Raw genomic sequence first — 22,409 nt, 5'->3', positions numbered from 1 at the left:
AAAACATTCTTCAGTTGTAAAAAAATTTTTATTAAAATATAATCTTCTGATTTCCTGTACGATTGGACAAAACGCTAAGAAATGAGAACAATTTGGATTCAAATCATGTCTGTGAATTCTATAATTAAGCTCAAGCATTTCTTCTTTAATGTCATTAATGAAGAGGGAAAAAATCAAGGGACTCAAAATGTAACCCTGTGGTACTCTCGTTTCAGATGCAAATTGATTTGACAGTCTCATACCAATTTTTACCACCACTTAACTTGTATTTGATATTAGTTGTTCATATATTCTTAGGAACTTTGTAGACAAGCCTATATATGTGGAAGTTTGAAAAGTAGTAACCTTCTGTGTATAGTGTCAAAGGCGGCTTTGAAATCTACAAAAAATGCATAGAGGTTCTTTTTTTTATCAATAAAACGCTTAGCAACACTCGTTAGAGTAAAAATTTGGTCTATTGTAGAGAGAAGTCCTCGGAACCCAGCATGGAAACAACTTATTTTATTATTTCTTTCAACCCAAAAAACAAGCCTTAGGTACAGTAATTGAGTGAAAATTTTCCGCAGAGAGCTGAGAACAGAGATTCCCCTATAGTTTTGCGGTAGGTTAGAATCTCCCTTTTTAAAGATCACAGAAATGTATGAAGATCGGAAGTTATTTGGAGTTGTCTCAACTATATACATCCTGTTTATTAAAAGTAAAATTTTTTCTAGAAATTGTGAGCTGTCATTTGTGTTAAACTCGGCGGGTATGCCATCTAAACCCGGAGCTTTATTATCCTTAATTTTTTTTCAAATCCACTATTAGCTCTAGCATTGATAATCGGGAATCTAACTCATCAATATAAGTGGGTCTGCTATGGAAAATGTTTTGAAGTAAGAAGCCATCGATTGCAGAGACCGTTGACTTATTATTTCGAAACGCTACAGTGCGTACATTTGACCAAAATGATCTAGAATCATTACAATGTATGAGATTTAACGCCAAGTTTTTTAGATATTGTTGTTTTTTAAGGCTACACAATCTTCTGTACGAATTATTTGTCTGAAGATATAGGGACTAAGAGGCCAAATTATTGTTTTTTTATAGTCGGCTTATGCAAAATATTCTGTTCAAAATCACCGGTTCATGAAAGGTTTGATCAGTACTGCCTTTACAAAAGCAATGAGGTATAAAATATTCATACAAGTCAGTATGATGCATTTTGTGAACGCATTGATGATGCGTTTTTACAGTTCAACTGAATTTGAATCTGAATTCGGATCCGATACTATTCGGATAGTGCCGGATAACCGTATTTATATCTGGATACTCCATCTCGGATTCTGATTCGTATCTTAATTGATATTAAAAAATGATTTTTCTAAACTAAATATCAACAGTTTAAACCTAAGTATATAAAAATACATCCAACGGATCTAATAGAACGTGTATAGTATACTATCCGGATAGCATCGTATCTAGATTGTCTCTTTATAATTATATCCGGGTATCTAATATATTAGATTGTGAAGTTGTGTCATTTTAATACTCAACTATCCGAATACACTTTTTAACAAACTATCAATCGTATTATTCTTTTTTCAAAGTTTAAGGTTTTTGAAAGCTTTAGTTTAAATCCGACTTCAAAATCAATGTAGCACGTCAGGTTTTTAAGATATAACCTTTTTTAATTCGAAAAAAACCGTATATTAAGGTTTTTTAAACTATGTTTTTTATTATTTTCAATCAAATTCGTGTTGATTTCTCCAATCTACAATCCTTTACTTCTATATTCCGTTTAAGAATTTCAAGTAACTGCATTTTTTCAAAAATATCTCATTTGTTGTAAGCCTTCACTTGCCATACATTAATTTTAAATGAAAACTGAAGCATTTTTGCTAAAATAATTCTAAATATAAAAACGAAAAATGGTATGAAAGCCATTTTTGATCTTATTGCAATTTGTAGTCTAGAGGTTATAGCATCAAGTTTTTATATATTTATATATATTTAAGAAAAAATATATAAAAATAATATTGAAAATGAGTATTTCTGAGTTTGAGCGCATTTAGCGAAAATCAGTGTTTGAATTTGGAATCAGCAGCTGAAATTAACTCTAAAATTTTTTTTTCAAAAAGAAGACAACAATTCCATCCAAGTTTTTTCAAATCTTAAGATAGAATCAAATGTAGACCCATCACTGGTATCATAAATTACGAAAACTAAGTCAAATATTAAATGATTTGTATTTTGCACAATAATCACACAATTTGTTGTAAAGGTCTATTTTGTGTTTTAACTTATTCTTAAAAACACCGTTTTTGGTTGTCTTTTTCGTTTTTAAAAGGGCATGTTTGAGAAATCTGATGTGATAGAAAAATTAAAAGTCGATTTTCTAATTCAAAACATCTTAAAACGTTAAAAAGTGTTGGTTTGTTTTTACAGTCAATAAAAACTTAATTTTGTCAATGTTTTAAAAATGTTCAAATTATTTGAATATTCATGGACTGTTTGAAGACCTAATTTTGATTTAACTTCAATCTTCTAATATTTGCAAATTATTGAATGTAAACAATTTTTGTCAACACATAAATGAATGATATTTGTTTTTCTTTGTTTCACATATTTCCCCTTTTGTTCCCAAAACAATCAAACAAAGTTGGTAACGCAAAACAATTCAGATATATTACCAGGCTACTAAATTTAATTTCACATCTTTATTAAAGCCTTGAGTAAGAAGATCAAGTTCGCATCGACCATCCACTCAGTAATTTATTTGAAACCTAGAAATGTTTGAAAATAGTATCTAATTGATGAACTAATTTAACTGTCATGAAACACATTTAGTTTTGAAAACGAACCAACTTTAAATTAATATAATTTTATTACACTTAAACCCCCCTCCACTTCCAAAAAAATGCCATGAAATTATTCTCGCATTTCATATTATTTCTCAATCGAAAATTAAATGTTATTTCTATTTGTTTGTTTAAGTAACAAAATTTAACGCTTCGTTACATTTGTTATTAAATACTTATTCAAATAGCTTGAATTCCCTACCACGGGCATAACATTAAATTAAAAACCTCATTAGAATCAATGGAATTTTTGTTTGTTAAATGAATTCCATATTATATTGCCACATATAAGAATTAGTGTCAAATATCCTGCGCGCTATCATTTTATCAGCTTCCGGCTCATTGAATGTCCAAACAGGAAGTTAGTATATTTTAATTACCCTCAACCACATACATAAATTATAAAACCACCCCTTGACAGAGTTGACAGTAGATGCATAAGTTTGTATAACTCACTACCACTTCCATTTTTCTAAACACATACACATCTAAAATCTACATATAAAGTGACTTAAATAGTCAAATTAAGTGGTACCATAAAAAACAAAAAAAAGGAGGGTTTGGGGTATACAAAAAATAAATGAGGACAACATTCTCTAAACGCAGTAGAAAAACTCAACACTCTCTGTTTTACAAAGAAAAGAAGAACCCCCATCAACATCATCATCTTCATCGTCGTCGTCGAAAACAGAAAAAAGAAGAAAAAAATGAGTGCATTCAGCTTCCAAAAGAAGAACATTGCTCTTCAGCATGTTGACAGTTGTATTATGCTTCAGCTCCATGCAAGGATACTACCAAACCATGCCACATTCACCAAACATTCAACACATCCACAACACACAAACTAACACACACATATGCATAATTAAAATCACCACATAACATTAACTATTGTATTTTTTATAAAAAGGCAAAAATAAGTATATTCCCATCCCCCCCCCCATTTTTTATATTTTTGTTCTCTAATTTGCACGAATTGCTTGTATGGTGCGGGTGCTAAAAATGTTGAAACAGTTCAAGTGCTCCTGCTGTGTTCCACATTTTTTCTTAAAAAAAACAACAACAAAATAGCTACAACTACAGACGGAGCCGAAGAACGACTACAACAACATCCATAATAAATTCGTAGTAGAGGTGGTGCTTGTAGCACAGACTCAAATTCAGTGTAATTTATAATACCGTTAAGCAAACGTCAAAAAACTACAAAATAATAATACAAAATGTGTCAAAAAACTCAAAAAATCCCGCTGCTGCTGGTGGGCGGCGTGTGTTTTGTTATCGTTTTGGTATCGATAACCGGCATTACCCTCATAAATAATATCAATCTGTCAAATATTATCCGTTTGAATGAGAAAGTCGCTAGTGATTCGGTTGGTTTGCACGAGAATCAAATGAAAGACTTGAACTACGAAAACAATCATCCGAAGAATGTGTTTAAATATAATATGACATCTCAGTCACATGACAAAGATGATGCCGCCGCTGCTGCTGCTGGAGAAGAACAACGACCGTCAGTTAATGGAACATTTAACACATCCCACGAAGAAGAAGAAGAAGATGGCGATGATGATGATAATGAAGACACAGTACTGACAGAAAGGGTGGCAGCTGTCATGTGGCATGATAATAAATCACCATCACCAACGTTGTTGAATAATAATAAAAACAATAATGGCATTATCGAAGGAAAAGTGCTGCCAAATTTATTAAATTTCACTGATAAGGATCCCAGTTTAATCGACTATGAAAAGCGGAATAAAGTTAAACAGGTATTGATTGATATTTATTATTAAATACAATTTGTTATTTATGTTTCATCTAAAATTTTGTATCAACTATGATTGTAGAAATTAATGACTTTTTACCTATATAATGTTTTTTAATGCGGGGCTATATTTTTTGGTTTTGTTTAGTTTTGAATTTACTATTTCGAGGGTTGGATATGCATACGAATGATACAACTAAAAATGGATGAAATTAATGAGTATACAAATGAGGGCATTTAAAATTGCACCTGTTTATGAAAGTAATTTGTTATCTTTAGGGTATAATTTAATAACGTATATATTTCATTCTACTTTTAGATGTTAATTTGTATTTTGTTCTATTTTTAAAATAGAATTAATTTTGTTTTGTTGCTAAAAATAAAACATTTTGCAAATGCTTATAATTATTCCAACTCTTATATTATTAAATAGTAGCCTTAAATTAAGTGGAGTAATTATATTTCCCCTTAATTTTATGAGTATAGGCATAGTTTGTGTCTGTCTCAAGGTCAATCCACATTAGTAGACAAAAGTCATGATGCAACATTCGTTTTAGCACGAGTCCCAAATTTCACATTAAATAGATGTTGAAAGGTGTAGTTTCAGTCGAGATATTTAGACGTTAAACCAATAATTTAGAAGTATTTTTTGTAGGTTTTTGATTTTTTGTTTGATTGATGATTGTTCTTGCAAACTCGTTTATACACTGCTTAAAATATTTTGACAGTTTTTATTATATTTCTAGTTACATTTATATCACAACACCGAATTTTATTTAAATTTAATTCATCGCAAGTATTAATATTGTTAAGTTAATACAAAATGTATTTTAATTTAATAAAGTCAAACTTTAAAAATGTAATATCGATTGTTTCGATCTCTCTAAAACTTTAAAAAAATATTAATACAGATATTTTGTGTGAGCCGAAATTGTAAGTTCTTCTTTCTTCTAATAATACCAAAACCATTTCTTATCATTTTTTTTTTGTTTTTGTATGCTTTCGTATTTAAAAAAAAAGTTGTCAATTGAATTTTTCTAAAAAATAGCTCTTTCGCGAAAAAAATAAGATTGATTTCAATATCTTATTTATTTTCTGACTTTTTCAGTCGAAACCCAATTATTAACAATTTAAGGAACATTTTTGTAAGTTTTTATTTCTTGTGCTTTTAAAATACGGATTTCATTTTTCAAGAACATTATTTTACGTTAACTACAAAATTTCGCATAGCATAAAATAATTTTGAATTCAATACCGTCACCTGTTCTCGAAAAATTAAAACCATTAGTTTTAAACAATTTTAAGTTGTATTTTTTGTAGATTCTTATTTTTTACAAATAAAATTAATTGCTGCATTTTTATAAAAATTCAAACAAATCTTAAAAACAGTTTTTGTTATAAGATAAAATTAGTTTGAAATCAATATCTTTAACTTTTGCCCAAAATCAATATTAAACAACTTTTGGTAGTGTTTTTTTATGTTTACATTATTTTTAAATTGGGGCAGATGTCAAAAACGTTGCATATATATCCTAGGTTAGGTAATGTTATAGTGGCTGTCCAAGATGAAAACGGGCACACTTAGGCCAGTTTAATGGCCCATTGTGATACCACATAAATCTTGAGGCTTCCTCCTAAGCTAAATGGAACCAGCTTAAGTCCCTTACGAAACATGAGAGGCTGATTATACCGATATGATTTAGATAGTTTAGATCGTTAAAGAAGAATTCTCCTAGGTAATTCTTGCGTTTTCGAGCCAGAGCAGGGCATGTGCAGAGAAGATGAAGAACCGTTTCTTCCTCTTCCTCGTCCATACAGCTTCTGCAAAAGTCACTTGAGAATACGCTTAGTCTCGTGGCGTGCTATTATCGAGCTTATATGCGATCTACTTAGAGATGGCAAGCACCTTAAACGTTTTAAATCCAGTGTTGGCCAGATGTTTTATGTGACTTGACACGTGGTGATGTTGTTCCACCTGGTGCCTGTCCTCCTCACAGCGTCTTGCATTAGCAGCAGTTTACAAGTAGCGATTGGTATGCCAGTTCTTGCCATCTGCCTTACAGTTACCTGGAATGTCTCTATGGCCCGGCACCCAGCAAAGGTGAATATTAAACTGTTGCGCCATCTCCATTAGAGATGATCGACAGTTATGGACTGTTATAGAGTTTGTAGAGACAGAGTCCAGAGATTTGATATCGGCCTGGTTATCAGAGAAAATACGGATATCAGATGTTGATATCACGTTTTCTTTGAGCCAGGAAAAGACTTCTTTTATGGCCGAAAGTTCCGCCTGGAACACGTTACAATGTTTCGGAAGGCGGACTTAATTTCAGTCGTTCAGAGTGCACACCTCCACCAACCCCTTCTTTTGTTTTTGACCCATATGTGTAAAAATGGATTGACTCATCCTCCAAGAATGTCCTATCCTCCCAAAAAGATCTGTCGAATTGTAGTTGTGGGATGGTGTAGTCTGTGTGCTTTGGAATTGATTCTAAGTACCTTAGAATTACGGAGTGGCCAATGTTGTTGTTAGTCCACTGTGGCGAAGCATTGAGGTGAATAGCAAAGCTTGCAGCTATTTGTTTGGTAAATATGTCAAGAGATGTTATGTAGAGCAAGGTGTCCATTGCCGCAGGCGGGGTCGTGCAAAGCGATCCGGTTATATCTACATAGGCAAGCTGAACGTTGGACTTTATTTAGCTTATCGCTGTTTATACCTTTCTCTAAAGCAGTTACATTGACATTGCAATTTTCTTCACAGTTGATTTCATAATTCTAATCGTTTTCAACGTGGCGGGAAATTGCGTACCTCAATAATTCCTTCATGTATCAATACATTTCAATTTGAACACATTTGATCCTTATTTCACTGCATTACCTCTTATATCCTTTGAAGGATCTTACCATTAGTAACTCGGTATAAACCTTTGAAATTAATTCAACTTTAACATAAAACAAATCAAGTATTAAGTTTTTTTCTTATTAACTAACTTTGTTAGTTTCCCATGGAAAGTTATTGTAATTTGTCCTATTCATCAAATTGAAAATTTCGACATTTCTTGACGTTTCAAGGTCTCTAAAGTCGAAATAAAAGATTTTTAGAGAGATGTCTGTGCGTGCGTGTGTACGTTCGTTCGTACGTCAGTACGTTCGCGACTTTCGTCGTCCGTAGCTCAAGAACTAGTAGAGATATCGACTTCAAATAAATTTTGTTATACAGACAACATTGAAGAAAGGGCTCTCAAGAAAATTGCGTGGGCCGTTTTTTTTACCATAGCAGCTTAAAAAAACGTTAAAATTTTGGTTAACCCTAAATATCTCACGAACTAAAAAACGCTAGAGACTTGAATGAAATATTATATACTAAATTGTAGCGTAATGCAAAACAAATATATTTTTGGATTTTTTTATAAATCAACAAACTGAAAAAAAAAATTGTCACCTCGAAAATTTTACGAATACAAAAATGATTTTATCTCCAAAACAATTTTTAAAACGAAAAATAACGTTTTAAACATTTGGTAAAATTTTGAGCAAAAACTAATTGACAGTTTTTTTATAAAAAAAAAAACCTTAAAAAACATTACTCAAAGTTAGTAAAAAATTAATTTTTGACTCAAATATTTTTTCAAAAATTTAAGATTATGGCTTTTAACTTATTTTCTCTTATAAGAAATATTGTTTTTAACATTCAGTCAAATTTTGAGAAAAATCGAATTGAAAATTTTTTGACAAAGAATAAAACCCTAAAAAAAAATTATTAAGAGTTAGTAAAGATTGATTTTCGACTCATATAACTTTTCAAAACTTTTAGACATTGGCTTTAAACTAATTTTATTTTATTTTTTAAATATTTTGACATAAATCAAAATTGAGCACTATTTTAATTTTTTATTTTACACACAATTAAAAACCTAACAAATAATTAACAAAAGTAGGTACAAATTTAATTTCGACTTAAATATCTTTTCAAAACTTTGAGATTTTCGCTTAGATATAATTTTATCTTATGAGAAATATTGTTTTGAACATTCGATAATTTTTTTTTTGAAAAATCGAATTAAAAGCTTTTTAACAAAAAATAAAAACCTTAAAAAAAACATTTCTAAATGTTCTTAAAATTGATTTTCGACTCAAATATCTTTTCCGAAAATTTGAGAATAGGGCTTTCAACTTATGTTGTCTAATAAGAAATATTGTTTTTTTTTTATTCAGTAAAAGTTTGAGTAAAATCTAATTGATTAAATTAAAATCGACTCAAATATCTTTTCAAAAATGCAAAATATTGGTTTTAAACTTAATTTATCTCACATAAAATATTGTTTTAGACATTCAGTGAATTTCTTATAAGAATCCAACAGTCCGTTTTTTCTAAAAAAAAATCTACAAAAAACAGTACGAACATTTGTTAAAAATGATGTTCGGTTCTCGATGTTTCTTGAATTATAGAAGATATTGACTTCAAATTAATTTCATTGATACAATTTGTATTTATTTACATAAGAAATAAAAAAAAACTTTTAAGAAAAGTTACTAAAATTGGTAAAAATTGGTTTTCGATTAAAAATCTCGTCAACAAAAATAGATTTTGAAATCAAACTATTTCATCTTATGCAAAATATTGTTGGTAATTTAAAAAATTCAATTGTAACCTTTTTTTAACAAAACACGAAAACCAACAAACCTTTTAAACAAGAAAAATCGATAGACAGGATGGGAAGTTATCAGTGTGGGTCGGATCCCAGCCTCTTTTTTTATCTTCTTTGTAAAAGTTTTATATCAAAATCGATTTGTTTATTTTAACATTTTTAGTGTGATATTTTTTAAATGTGATTCCTATTTACATCAGATACCATAGATTTTTCTTTTACTACTTCAATCAAAAAGTTTACAATTAATTGAAGTCCTGTAATTCAAAGATTTATTTGCTTGTTCACAACAAATGGCAACTTTCCTTTTCCATTTAATAAATTACTTTTAATTATTTATATATATACGAGTATATAGGTATGTGCTCATATATTGATGTAAATCCAAACAATCCATTAAATAAATAAATTCCTTAAATCAATCAACATACTTACGCAGCATATACATATTAACCTAATTAATTCAGCGAAACTTGAAATAATTTAAAAGAAAACAAAAAAGTAAATTTGTATCCTCATTCCTGACTCCTCCTTCTCATTGCTCATATTTCATAGAATTTTCGTAAATTTCACTTTTAATTTATGGCCAAAACATCAAAATTGTCTGTCACGTTTAACAAATGATGCTAAAACTCTCGTTAAGTAGCAAGCCAAAAACAAAAGCATTAAATTTCTCATGGAAATTGTTGAAAATCTGTCAAAATATTCAAACGTCAATGTTGTAATCGCCTTCACTTTAATGTTAAAAAACACACACAACGTTTTCATAAAAAAAACCTAAAAGAAAAACCTCAACAGTTTCCTTTTTCTATTTCCGTTTTGTGTCGCGTCATCATCATCATCATCAGCGCCCAGCCGCGCCACGCCATTCTCGATTGAGGCGTGCTGTTTGCTCTTCTGCTCAATTGAAAAACTTGTCACCGCCACCGCCACCGCCATCCAAACCTCACACAAATATGTGTCCGGAAAATATGATCTACTTAGTAATCTTTTGTGTCAGGCGTTAAAATATGAAAATTTAATTCTTCAGCCCATTTTGACACACACTCCCCTCCCAGCTCGAGCTTGGGCACATTCCTTGCTGTGAGCATTCCAAACTATACACAAACAAAAACAACAATAAAAGACACACCATTTTTCCACATTTTGGCAGAGCTGAACCTGAAGCACAAAAAAGAAAAGGCACACCCATAAGGAAAACATTAGCCGCCAAGATTCAAGCTTTTTTTTGGCATTGGTACAACTAAAGTTTTGTCATGGTCCATATTTTTCAACGTCGCGTCGCGTCGGTTTGAATTTTTATTGGAAAATGATTTTTATCTGCGTTCAGTGTGTCTTTGCAGTTTAGTTGATTTTTGTTGATTGTGATGCCAACAAATCTTGAGATTTGTTTACTATCGAATCAGAATCAGAATCCGAATCAAATGAAAGATGAATAATGCTTCGGAAGGACCGACCATCATGGCTACTTGAGTCAATTTATGTTTTGTTTTTGGTATCAAGGTCAATTGGATAATATGTTTTATTTCTATTTTCTTTTTAAACAAAATTTTTAATATGAAGGATATAAAATTTTATGCGGTTGAATGTTTTTTTTTTTTGAATTGATGATTCATTGTGGGAAATATGTAGAATGGAATTTTATAAAAGACCGGCAGGCAGGTATTTAAATATGTTTGTTGGAAATGTGTTTTTCTATGATGATTATTTTATGGATATCTATTAGAATATTTTTTATTTGTTTAAAAGAATTTAATAAAAAACATTTTCTGGGAAATCAGCGAAAGCAAAGCGCTTCCGCATTGAGTTGAAAAATATAAGAGGAGCATTAAATTTTTTTTCTTTTGCGATTTTGAAAATCAATTTCATCATTTTGATTTTTGTGTACTTGAGTAAAGTTTTTTTTTTAATTGATTTTTAACTTAAATTTATTGGTTTTATTTAAGTGTTTTTTCCAACTAAGAAGAATTAAAAGGTCATCTCGAAAAAAGTCAAGTTTGACACGTGGATGATAAAGGTTTAAAATACAATTCATGACTGAATCGAATGAACTTTATTTGATGTTATAGGGATCAAAGCCAATATTATGATAGTTTTTGGAATATTCTTTCTTTTCTTACAAAATATGTAATATCATTGGTAAAGAAATATTATTTAAAAAAATAAAACTTGCTTCAAATTTTGTAATTAAAATACAATTCCCACAGTTAAAGACGGAAATTATTCAGAGCTCATGTAGTTGATTTGACATCGTAATCTGCTGAATCTTTTGTTTTATTTTAGAAGTCTTGAAGTACGACATCCAAAATTCAAAATAAAATCCAAAATATTGAACGAAAATAAAACAATATTAAAAACCAGGCTAGAATGCGACCTACCCTTTAATCCAACAGTTAGTTGTTGTTATCGTAAAATATTTAGTACTATCAAGCCGGTATTTTTCAGTATAAGAAATAAAAACTTTAAAACACACAAAATTGATAAAAATTGGTCTTCGACTAAAAATGTCAAAAAAAAAAGATATTGAAATCAAACTTATTTTATCATATGCCAAATATTGTTGCTAACTTAAAGTTTTTTTTTTTTTGAGAAAAATTCTATGGTCAAATTTTTAATTGCGACATGTTTTGTGCGAAATTTTGAACTCGAAATTTTAATCAAGCATGATATTACGATGGTAGAGAAGTCAAAAAAAGTGGGTCCCGTGATTCCATCCGTCTGTTTTGTCTGTCTGTCCACGCTCCTACAATCTTAACCATTGAGTCGATTGAGTTCAACCGTAGAAGTTAAGGTTTTGAGCAGTTTTGAGTTTGAGTGTTTTTTTCATTTTTTTTTAAATATCAAAACTAACAGTAGCCCCCATAAAATTTTGTTGGTCAAAAAACGAAAATTTTATTTTTCTCATAACAAACCGATAGATTTTTTTTTAAATTCGCAAAAATTTAATTTTTTAACTTGGCTTCTTTTAGTAAGAAAAACATATTTTTGTAGATAAATAGATAGATAGTTTATTTATTTTGTTTAAATTTTACAATGGTTTGTTACCGCACATTTTACAATATAGTGATTTGATACAATGTATCTTTCAGCTAAAATAGTATGTATATAAGTTTTATAAATTATCAATAAGGTTCATATAATTATGACCGGAGGAAAAGACAATAAAAACCTCCATTTAATGTAAGAATATAATAAAATCATAAAGCTAATGACTAGTAAGGGTATGAAGTCTATCAGGTTAACAGATGAACCAATAAATGAATAAATGATAATTTGTTAACAATAAGTATGAATAAATATATAATAAATTACATAAATATGTAAATAATTGAATAAATAAAATAAATAAATAAGCAAAACAAAAATTAACAAATAGATAAATAAATAAGTAAATAAATAAATAAATCAATACATAAATAAATAAATAATCAAATAAACAAAGAAATAATAAATTAATAATAATTAAATTAATAAATTCATTCATTTATAAATCAGTCGGTCCAAGGACAGATCCTTGAGGGACACCAAAATCAAAATGTATTATTTCCGAGACACTACTATTTACATGTACCATAAAACATCTATTTGAAAGGAAACTTTGAACAATTTTACACAGTTAAGGTGGAAAATTGAAGGAAATCGTTTTATAAATAATACCATTGTGCCATACTGAGTAGAACGCTTTTTCGATGTCTAACAATATCATTCCAGTAGACATACCTTGGGAGCGATTGCTTTTAATTAAGTTACTTATACGAAGCCCTTGATGAGATGTACTGGGGTATCTCCTGAAACCAAATTGTTTATTTGGATATAAGTTGTTATCAGTTATTGTTTGAACAATTTTGTTTTTAATTATTTTCTCATATATATTGCTGAGTATATAATTATTTTATATAAGAACCATCTTTGAATTGATATTTCGAATCATATTTAACCAACACCTCTGAGGGATCAAAATGTTCCCGTTGCTCAAAATTTACAGTTTGTTTCTTCTATCTTTTTTGATAGCGTTGAGTTGTGAAAATTTACGTTCAGCTGCTGCGCTACTATGTGGTAAACAACAAAGTTGTAACATGTACAATGACAGGTTTTCGAAAATTAGATCTCCCATACCGTCTTTCAAATTTTTAAGAAAAATGCGCAGTTGTACAATGTCATCATTCTTGAAACTTTCTATAACTTTCAGTCCTAACAGAGTTTTTGCCGGCTTTGAGAATTGGTATTACCTTACCTATTTTCCAAGTAGTAGGAAAGTATTGCATTTTCAAGCAAGCATTTATGACGAATGTAAGGAAGAGTATTCCGGTTTTAGGCAACATTTTTAAATATAGATTTTCAACTTGATCGAGCCCGCTAGATTTTTTTGTTTTAAGTGTGTGAACAACTGCAGCTAATTCTTCTTGAGTTGCTAACATATTTTGTAGTGTGTCAAAAATCATCTGGTTTATGTTTTGAATAGTTGTATCTACCAGATGATCTGTTGAAACATCGTCTAGGTGTTGTGCTACAGTGTGGTTTTGGGAGAAACTAAGAGCAAGAGCATTTGCTTTTTCCAAATCCGTATAATGGGTTCTTGAATAGTTTTTCAGAAAAGGAACCTGTCGATGTTTGTTTTTTACAATTTTTACAATATTCCAGAATAGTTTTGCATTTTTCTCTAAGGAACGTAGTTTATTATTCCAAACAAGATTTCTTTTGTTTAGTAATTCATAAGAGATTTGGCGAGTCAAATATGTAAAGTTATCATGAAAAATAGGTTGGCGATATTTTTGCCAGTTTCTTCTTTGAATGTTTCTATTTTTATAAGTTCCAAAGTATGCGGCGAAAGACTTTGGGGAAATGGTTTTTTTATAACTTTTGGAACAGATCGGTTTACAGAAGCAAGAATGTCTTGAGTATATTTATGCACCATGTTATCCAGTGGGAATATTTCGAAGTTTACTTTTTAAAATTAACCTAAAACGTGTCCAATTTGCATTTTTGAAATCTAGTTAATGTAGTTCTTGTTTTATTCCCGACCAAAGAAGTTCACATAATACAGGATAATGATTAGAGCTGAGCTCATTTAAAGTAATCGGTGAGGTTAATTGATCTAGCTTAGTCTTATATGTTGATAATTTAGTAACCATTTCCATAAGCAGCGAATTTAGCTCTTCAAGCGAAAAAAGAGTTCCACTGTTGTAGTTTTCATTTGTATGGACGTTATTGTAATTTGGCAGATGAGGAAGATTATCTGAAACATTTGATGAGAGTGTGTTTACATTACTTTGCACAATGTTTGATGACCAGTGACGCTGCCGTGGTTGAGGGAGAAAAGTACTGGTTATAGAACCGTTTTTAACTTCCCATAGAAAGATATTGTAATAGGTCTGATTTGTCAAATTGAAAATTTTGACACTTCTCGACGTTTCAAGGTCCCTAGAGACGAAATAAAAGATTTTTAGAAAGATGTCTGTGCGTGCGTGTGGACGTACGTTTGTACGTCCGTACGTCCGTACATTCGCGACGTTTTTTTCGTCGTCCATAGCTCAAGAACCAGAAGAGATATCGATTTCAAATACATTTTGTTATACAGATAATAAGGCAGAAAGATGCAGAAAGGGCTCTCAAGAAAATTGAGTGGGTGGTTTTTTTACCATAGCATTTTGAAAAAAAGGTGAAAATTTTGGTTAACCTTAAATATCTTACGAACCAAAAACGCTAGAGACTTGAATTAAATTTAATATAATATATTGTAACGTGATACCAAACAGGTATATTTTTTGAAAAAAATCAATATAGCGGTTTTTTTTATAAATCAATAAAACTGAAAAAAAAATTTGTCACCTCCAAAATTTTACGACTGAAATGTGATTTCATCTCTAAACAATTTTGTGCAACGAAAAATAATGTTTTTAACATCTGATAAAATTTTGATAAAAATCTAAAAAAAAAGTATAAAAGTTGGTAAACATTGATTTTCGACTCAAATATCTCTTCAAAAATTTTAAATATTGACTTCAAACTAATTTTATCTTATAAGAAATATTGTTTTCAACATTTGGTAAAATTTTTAAAAAATTCGAATTGACAGTTTTTTTTACAAAAAATAAAACTCTAAAAAAAAACAATACCTACTAAAACTTGGTAAAAATTTACTTTCGGCTCAAATAAAAAAAAATAAAAAAAAATTAAAAATATTGGCTTCAAACTTATTTTATTTCAGAGAAAATATTGTTTTCAATATTCAGTAATTTTTATATAAAAATCCAACAGTCCGTTTTTTTCATAAAAAATAAAATCTACAAATAGTGCGCAAATTTGGTAAAAATACATATAGACAAACTTTTAAGCAAGACAAATCGACAGACAGGATGGGAAGTTATCAGTGTGGGTCGCATCCCAGCCTCTTTTTTGTTTTTTAATTTCATCAGCAAATTATGAAATGATTTCAATAATTTTTTTTGAAAGAGTTGTTATATTGCCTTCACAATATTTGATTATCAAAAGTGCAATTTTTTTTTGTTTGGATTTTTAAAAAAATAATGAATTTTTTTTTCAAAATTCTATATCTCAAAAGCAGATCAACATTTTTTGTATGTATTTGAATGAATGTATTTAAAAAAAAAAAAACGCTGTATCGAATTTCAAAAAAAAAAATTAAATCTCAGGGGTTTTTTGGTTTATAAGATGTCATTTAAATTTTTGAAAACAAACTTGTAATGTAATGTAACCTCCTCCTATCTCATTGTGCATGAGCCCAAAAGAGCGCATAATTTAATAAAAAAGTTTGATTAAGTTGCTATCTTTTATCCAAATTAATGCATTTGGTACACATTTATGTATTTTTATAACTATAACTATTGTAAATTCCAACGATGGCCGTAACGGATTAACGAATGTGATATGTTTAATCAACAATCTATTTAAAAGTGTCTATCAAGACACTTTAGGCCTTCGCCTAAATAAAGGAATAATTACTAAGTACAAGTTAAAGAAACGGGCCGGAAAGAGTATATGTATTTTTTATTATAGAATCTTTTGTTCAACGTATACACATTATACCTATGTAGGTATTACGTACAACTTCTACAACTTCTGCTTACGTGCCACTTCATAACTAAAATCCAAAACGCACAAAAACCTGACTGTAAACAAGACATGAATAGCAATTTCATGTACCTGTTCGTATGCTTGTTTTTTTTTAACTTTAACGAAAAAATAAATAAACTGAACGTAATAACTCCATGTTGGTGCTGAAAACTTGTAGAATATAAGGAATGTGATTTCTTCCACCAATAACATTCCTTCATCATCATCATAAACATGTCTTTATCTATCTATCTGCATAAAACTGAGAACTCCAATGAACTATTCTTTATTCGTTTTAGACACCTACCTAACTACACAACCAATGAGCGATCGCTTTACAATTTAAACAAACATGTTCTGCCTCTTTCTTATCTTCAGTTAATTTATTTCCCATCCTGGTTCTTCTAATATGAAATTAAAATAAAGCTATCAAAAAAAAGCTTTGCACAAACTAGTTGAATACACAAACAATTGTTTTCGTTAAGTTTGCTTACAAGTATTTTCCATTTCCGGGATGAGTTATCGTAGGATGAGTTGTGTCTAAGGATCAAACTAACTTACCGACAAAAATTGGTGTGTATTCGATAAATTCATTCAAATACACAAACCATTTCCCTAAACATAATATTTTCCGAGTATTTCATATTTGTGTTACAATAAAAAGTTAAGTTTTTTTTTCAAGAAATTATGAATTAATATTCAATAAAATACAATTCGCATAGTCTACGGAAAATTATCTTTGTTTTAAGACCTTATCTCTTAAAATTAGTTCCGTATGAGAGCCGAAAATGGGAGACATGCTAACGAAATAATATATTTGATACTAATTCGTCCAGAATAAATTTCTATTAAAATGTATTCAAATAAAACCGGTCTAACGATTTTCAAACGAAAAAATTGAAAAACGGAGGTTTTTTGACAAATTAAATGGTATTTATATCTTTAAAGGCAAACTTATTTTACAGGTATATTTACAGGACTCTTTGCATAAAGGAGCAAATTCGTTCGATCCAGTTGCCCATTTTATTTTTTCTTACAAAACACGAAAACCTACAAACCCAACAAGAAACTGATAAGAAATGGTTTTCGACTCAAGTATTTTGAGAAGAAAGAAAGATATTAACTTGTGTCTTACACAAAATATTGTCACTATTAATATTTTGTTAAAGTTATAGAAGAATTTACATTAAGACACGAAAAAAAGTATTTAGTGTGTCTCGCATCCCAGCTTATTCTTTATTTATTAATCTCAAAACGTAACCCAATTTATCTATATAACAAAATTAAGCTTAGTATTGAAACCATTTTACAAATCCAAATATAAAAAATATTGAATTCTTAAAAATTAAACAGATTTTACCTTAATTATATTTCCATATATATCTAAAACTATTTTCTTAAATTAAATTAAATTTTACTAATAATTTTTTTCTCTTTTTCAGGTATGTAAATTCCAAAATTTGAAATTTTTCGGAATGGTTGGTAAATATTGACCCTTTTATTCTTTGATATTAGTGTTTTAAATATGCTTCATTTTTAAACTCTATATCTTAAATTTTCAAAATAAATATCAGCTATTTCCAAGAAAATCTATAATGCCCCATATACATACCTTTATAACTTCCTTAAAATTTTTAAACCCCATTTTATGTGCGATATATATTTAATCTTGTTAAACCAAATATCCTGAAAAAGCAAAATCCCTCAAATAAAAAAGGAAAACGAAATCAATTTGAAAGAACAAATCGCCAAGATTAAATTCATTACCAGTGAAATTAATATCCCAATAAAAGCATTAAAAGTCCCAAGTTCCAAGTCCTCCTTTTTTTGTGTGCCATATAAAAACCATACACCGCAGCACCATCCAAGTCAGTTCTATTTCTATCGCCTCAGTTCGCCGCCACCACCGTCATCACTCGCTCGGTCGTCCTAGCTTGATCCCCAAATGACAAAATCTATATCTCTGGCTTTGGCTTCCTCTAAATCACAACAGAATCCACTTACTTGTGTTTGGTAGCAGATTAATGTTGTTCCCTCCAACAACGGTCTATGTATATAAATATCTCTCTTAATTTTGCCCTAGCGCGTTCTAATTTCTAAGTTGACTTAACTTTATTTCCCGACGATGAAGATGACTATGACGATGACGTCACTTGCTTCATGGGTTCTTGCTCCAAGTTTGCTCCAGTTTATCTTCATCTTCATCGTGTGGCCCATACGACAAAAAAAGAGGAAGATGGATTTTATATCAAATAATTCATGACATATGTATGTATATAACTTCATATATGAAAGTATAACAAGTCGTATATTAGAATGAACTTGAGAGCTCCTTCGGTTGCAATTAGTCTTTCGTGTATCAAATAATGACAAGGGATGAAAGGTCGCGTTCCTTTATGTATGAGGAACAATTTCGTGTTCGCATGCGAGTGAGTGAAGGAAGATATTATGCAACCGGAGAAAGGAGAGTGTTCTTCTTTATTTAATTAAATTTATACGTTGCTGCTGCATCATCAACTCTCACACTTAATTCAAGACACACAACCGCCCGGCATCCATCTTTTATATATATATGCATCACTTCTTGTCAAATTGTAAATATCATCACAGTCTCAATTCACTAAAAGTGAGTCTGACAGTGAGACACTGACTGACTTGACACCTAGGGCGGCGCTGCACTGGCGTGGTAGCTGGATACCCGCACACATGACAGCGGACATGTCAGGCAATAAATTGTGCGCGAAGGGGTTTCTTTTTATAATTTGTTTGCTTTTTTGTTGTTTTTTTTTTTTAAGTTGACTTTTTTGTTTTTAAATTTATTTCAATTGAAATTTATTCTTTTGGCTGGATTTTATGGTTTGGAAATACATCACTAAGATAGATGTTAATGACAGGATTAGGTGTGCTTTATTGAATGCCACGGATGCTTTTGCATCCATTCTCACAATGTGTCAGCCTTAGTTTTTTTGAGTGACTTATAGAGATGAGAGTTTGAAAAGAGTGTTTTTGAGATTTATATAGAATGAAAACAGAAAATCCGTCTGAGTATAAATTATTTTAAACCGCAGCGACTTGTGGAAAGACGTTTGACGTTTCCTTTGAAAGATGGGTTTCTATATAAGCTACTGCTATTTTCTGTCGTTGTAGGGTTCATTAGACACAAAAATAGGATTTTCTTCTATATTTTGTGACTGCGAAAAAAGAATTCGCTTTCCTAGTTCAAGGTTATAGTCAATTAAGCTAAACATTGTAAAGACAAAGCCTTCCAAATTTTCAATCTCCAATTTGTTTTATCCTACTCTAAATACAAAATTTCAACTTTTTAAGACGAAGAACAAATGCAAGCATTTTAAACTTCCTTTGTTTTAAAATCTGTTAACAAAGGCTTAATATTGGGATTCGTTTTTGTACGAGGCTTAAGCAGATAAGTCGGTGTGCAGCCACAGTTTTTCCAAAAGAAATCAGACACTTATGCTTAGAGTATTCAATTCTCACGGTGGTAGGAATATTTAGACTTGTCCCTGCGGTTAGCGAAAATTAAACAGAGCAGTAACTACGGCGCAAGGCTTGTCCTAGGTTCTCTTTGACATTAACTACAAAATAATCAGTTGAAAACACAAGTTCCACGTCCCTGGCAGCAAACTAGCTCGATCCCTAGCTAGATGTCTCCAGTTTCGCGTTCCAAGTTGGGTGAGGTCTCCTTCCACTTGTGGGCGTCACCTGATTCGCGGTCTTCCTCTACTGCGCCGTCCTGTGGGTGTGGATTCGAAGACTTTCCGGGCCAGAGCATTGGTTTCCATGCGCTCTACGTGAGGCTAGGTCTTCGTCGCTGTACAGCCAGTACACTCCCCTCCGATGCATACGGGATCGTAGATCACACGAAAAACTTTTCTCTCGAACCGACCCAAGGTGATTTCATCCGCTTTTGTCATAGTCCATGCTTCTCCATGGTCATCCTGCACAAACGGACGAGTTCGGCAGGGATGCCAAAACTAGACATGGCTCTATACAGCTCGTCCCTGTAGATGCTGTCATATGCGGCCTTGAAATCCAGTAATGCCCTAACGTGAATATTTGATCGATTCTGGACTTTCCTGTAATTTCACATAGCTGTATGAAATGTTCTGTGAAAAGTCACTGTGAATTGAGAGGAGGTGAATGGGAAAAGCTATACCATTATACATTTCCTCAACTTCTTTCTATGTCTATGCAATAGTAGTGCCTACTTCGTGGTCTTTGTGGTATGTTTTAGTGTCTCAGGTTCAGGGTGATGGAGGAGAAGTGTAAAGCTTCGTTACAGTATTTACTATTTTCTTACAATTTACTAACTATTTAAGATTTTTATACTAATAGAATATTTTAACCATAGTAAAATGTTAAGATATATTAAACCGTTTAAAATTATTAAAATTATTTGTTATCAATTTTATAAGCCATTTTTATTTTTGTTGTAAAAATCAGTAGTAAAGTTTTGTTGCAATTATCTTGAAAATGGCATTTAAAAAGTTTTATTAAAAATTCAAACAGTCGTTTATCAAAAAGTTTCAGAAAGGGAGAAGTCGTTTCATAAGAATCATGAACATACACCAATTATAACTTTAATTTCGAATCATTCTTAAATTAAAATAGACCTACCCAAGCATTTTTCTTTTTCTAGCCAATAATTTTACAGATTTTTTTTTATTGAGAAAGTTTATTTTAAGCTCAGTCACAATCTTCAATTTTAATCTAAAAAAAAAATAAAAAAAAAATGTATAATCATGACATTGGTATATGATATATCAAGGACATGCAATGGAAGTCCTAGTTTTATAATTAAAAATAGAAAACAGTATGGGTTGTGTTTAAATTACTTGGCAACAGACACAAAATCGAAAGTATAAAGAATGCAAAAAAAAATGATAAATCAACAGCAAACATATAAATGCTGTACTTTGCATACTTTATAGATTTTTAAATTTGTTCAAGTTCAAGAAGTTGAAAGATAAAAGAACCTTAAAGAGTGAAGATGTTAACCAATTCAATAGCAATGTACAAGTACAGAAATAAGTAAAACCCCGGAAATAAAATAAAGCTGCGAAAATTTCAAGATTCTTGAATGAAATTCTAACAACTTCTTTGTGAACAGTAATAAAATTGTAAAAAATGTATTCCCTCATATTTTTTTTAAACAATAATTTTCTTTAAGGTGAAGAACTAAAGTTTTAGGAAATTGTTTAGTTTTATATTAATACGACAACTTTTTATATATATAAAGCCCTCTTGTCGAAAAAAAAAATAAGAGACAAAAGTGTATTTTATTTAGTGTTTATTTTACTGCGTACTTTAACGTTTCTTTATTTCCCTTTATATCCAATAAAAAGCTTCTTCACGAACAATTTTTTAATAAACTTACTTCACTTATTTGATTATTTGAAAATTCACATTCTAAAACCTTTCACCGTTTGCATTTTTTGGTATTCGTAATTATTGTTATTAGCTAGTTTGAAAAAGTATAAGACTTTTGCTTTACTTAAACGCATAGGGTCATATTCATAGTTCTTTAATTAGTACTGATTTTGTGTTTGCTAAAAGAACCTCTCATTTTTGTTATTCATAGATAATGAAAACCCTTTTTAAAACGATAGCCTGAAATCTAAAAATAAACACGATGGAACCTGCGTTTAAGTTGTTTTTAAATCTACAAAACGTCAAAAATAAGCAAACTGATTGAGAAAGTAACTTTGCGAGAAATTTTATTTAAAAATTTAAAATAAAAATGTCAAAAGGATTAAGCATATATCAATATTTTGATATTTTTCTGGATGTATGTTGGAATGCTACCACTCAACAGAAAACCAAAGCTCCACTAAACACGAATCGACCTCTTTGAAATAGTAGATGAGAACGATTTGTATGAAAGGTATCGACTCGAGAACATCAAGTTTATGATTGACCTTCTAAAAATTTAAGATTGAAATTCAATGACAAATTTGCGAATGTCTAGGTGTTTCCAAGTCTTTACAGCACCAGCGCTATTTACTTGCAATTTCTCAACTAACAGCGAACAGAATAATTTAATGGATTTTAAAGATTTTGGTT

At 30.3% G+C, this 22,409-nt stretch overlaps 1 protein-coding gene across 4 annotated transcripts in view; it reads left to right on the top strand.

Annotated features, from left to right (window-relative positions):
* The window catches only part of LOC129944419 (mannosyl-oligosaccharide alpha-1,2-mannosidase IA), a 317,254-nt gene that overhangs the window by 198,685 nt on the left and 96,160 nt on the right, over positions 1-22,409 (top strand). Inside the window, exon 1 of one of the 4 annotated variants that reach the window (XM_056053838.1) lies at positions 3,855-4,609. The exons of the other annotated variants lie outside the window; for them this stretch is intronic. Coding sequence (XP_055909813.1) covers positions 4,061-4,609 — 549 coding nt within the window. The 5' untranslated portion in view covers positions 3,855-4,060. Of the gene's footprint in view, positions 1-3,854; positions 4,610-22,409 lie in introns of those variants that run through there. 4 annotated transcript variants of the gene reach the window in all.

Source organism: Eupeodes corollae, chromosome 2, assembly GCF_945859685.1.
Source record: "Eupeodes corollae chromosome 2, idEupCoro1.1, whole genome shotgun sequence".
NCBI classification, from domain to species: domain Eukaryota; kingdom Metazoa; phylum Arthropoda; class Insecta; order Diptera; family Syrphidae; genus Eupeodes; species Eupeodes corollae.
Note: the sequence above shows the minus strand (reverse complement) of the source record. Positions and strands in the feature narration are given on the sequence as shown.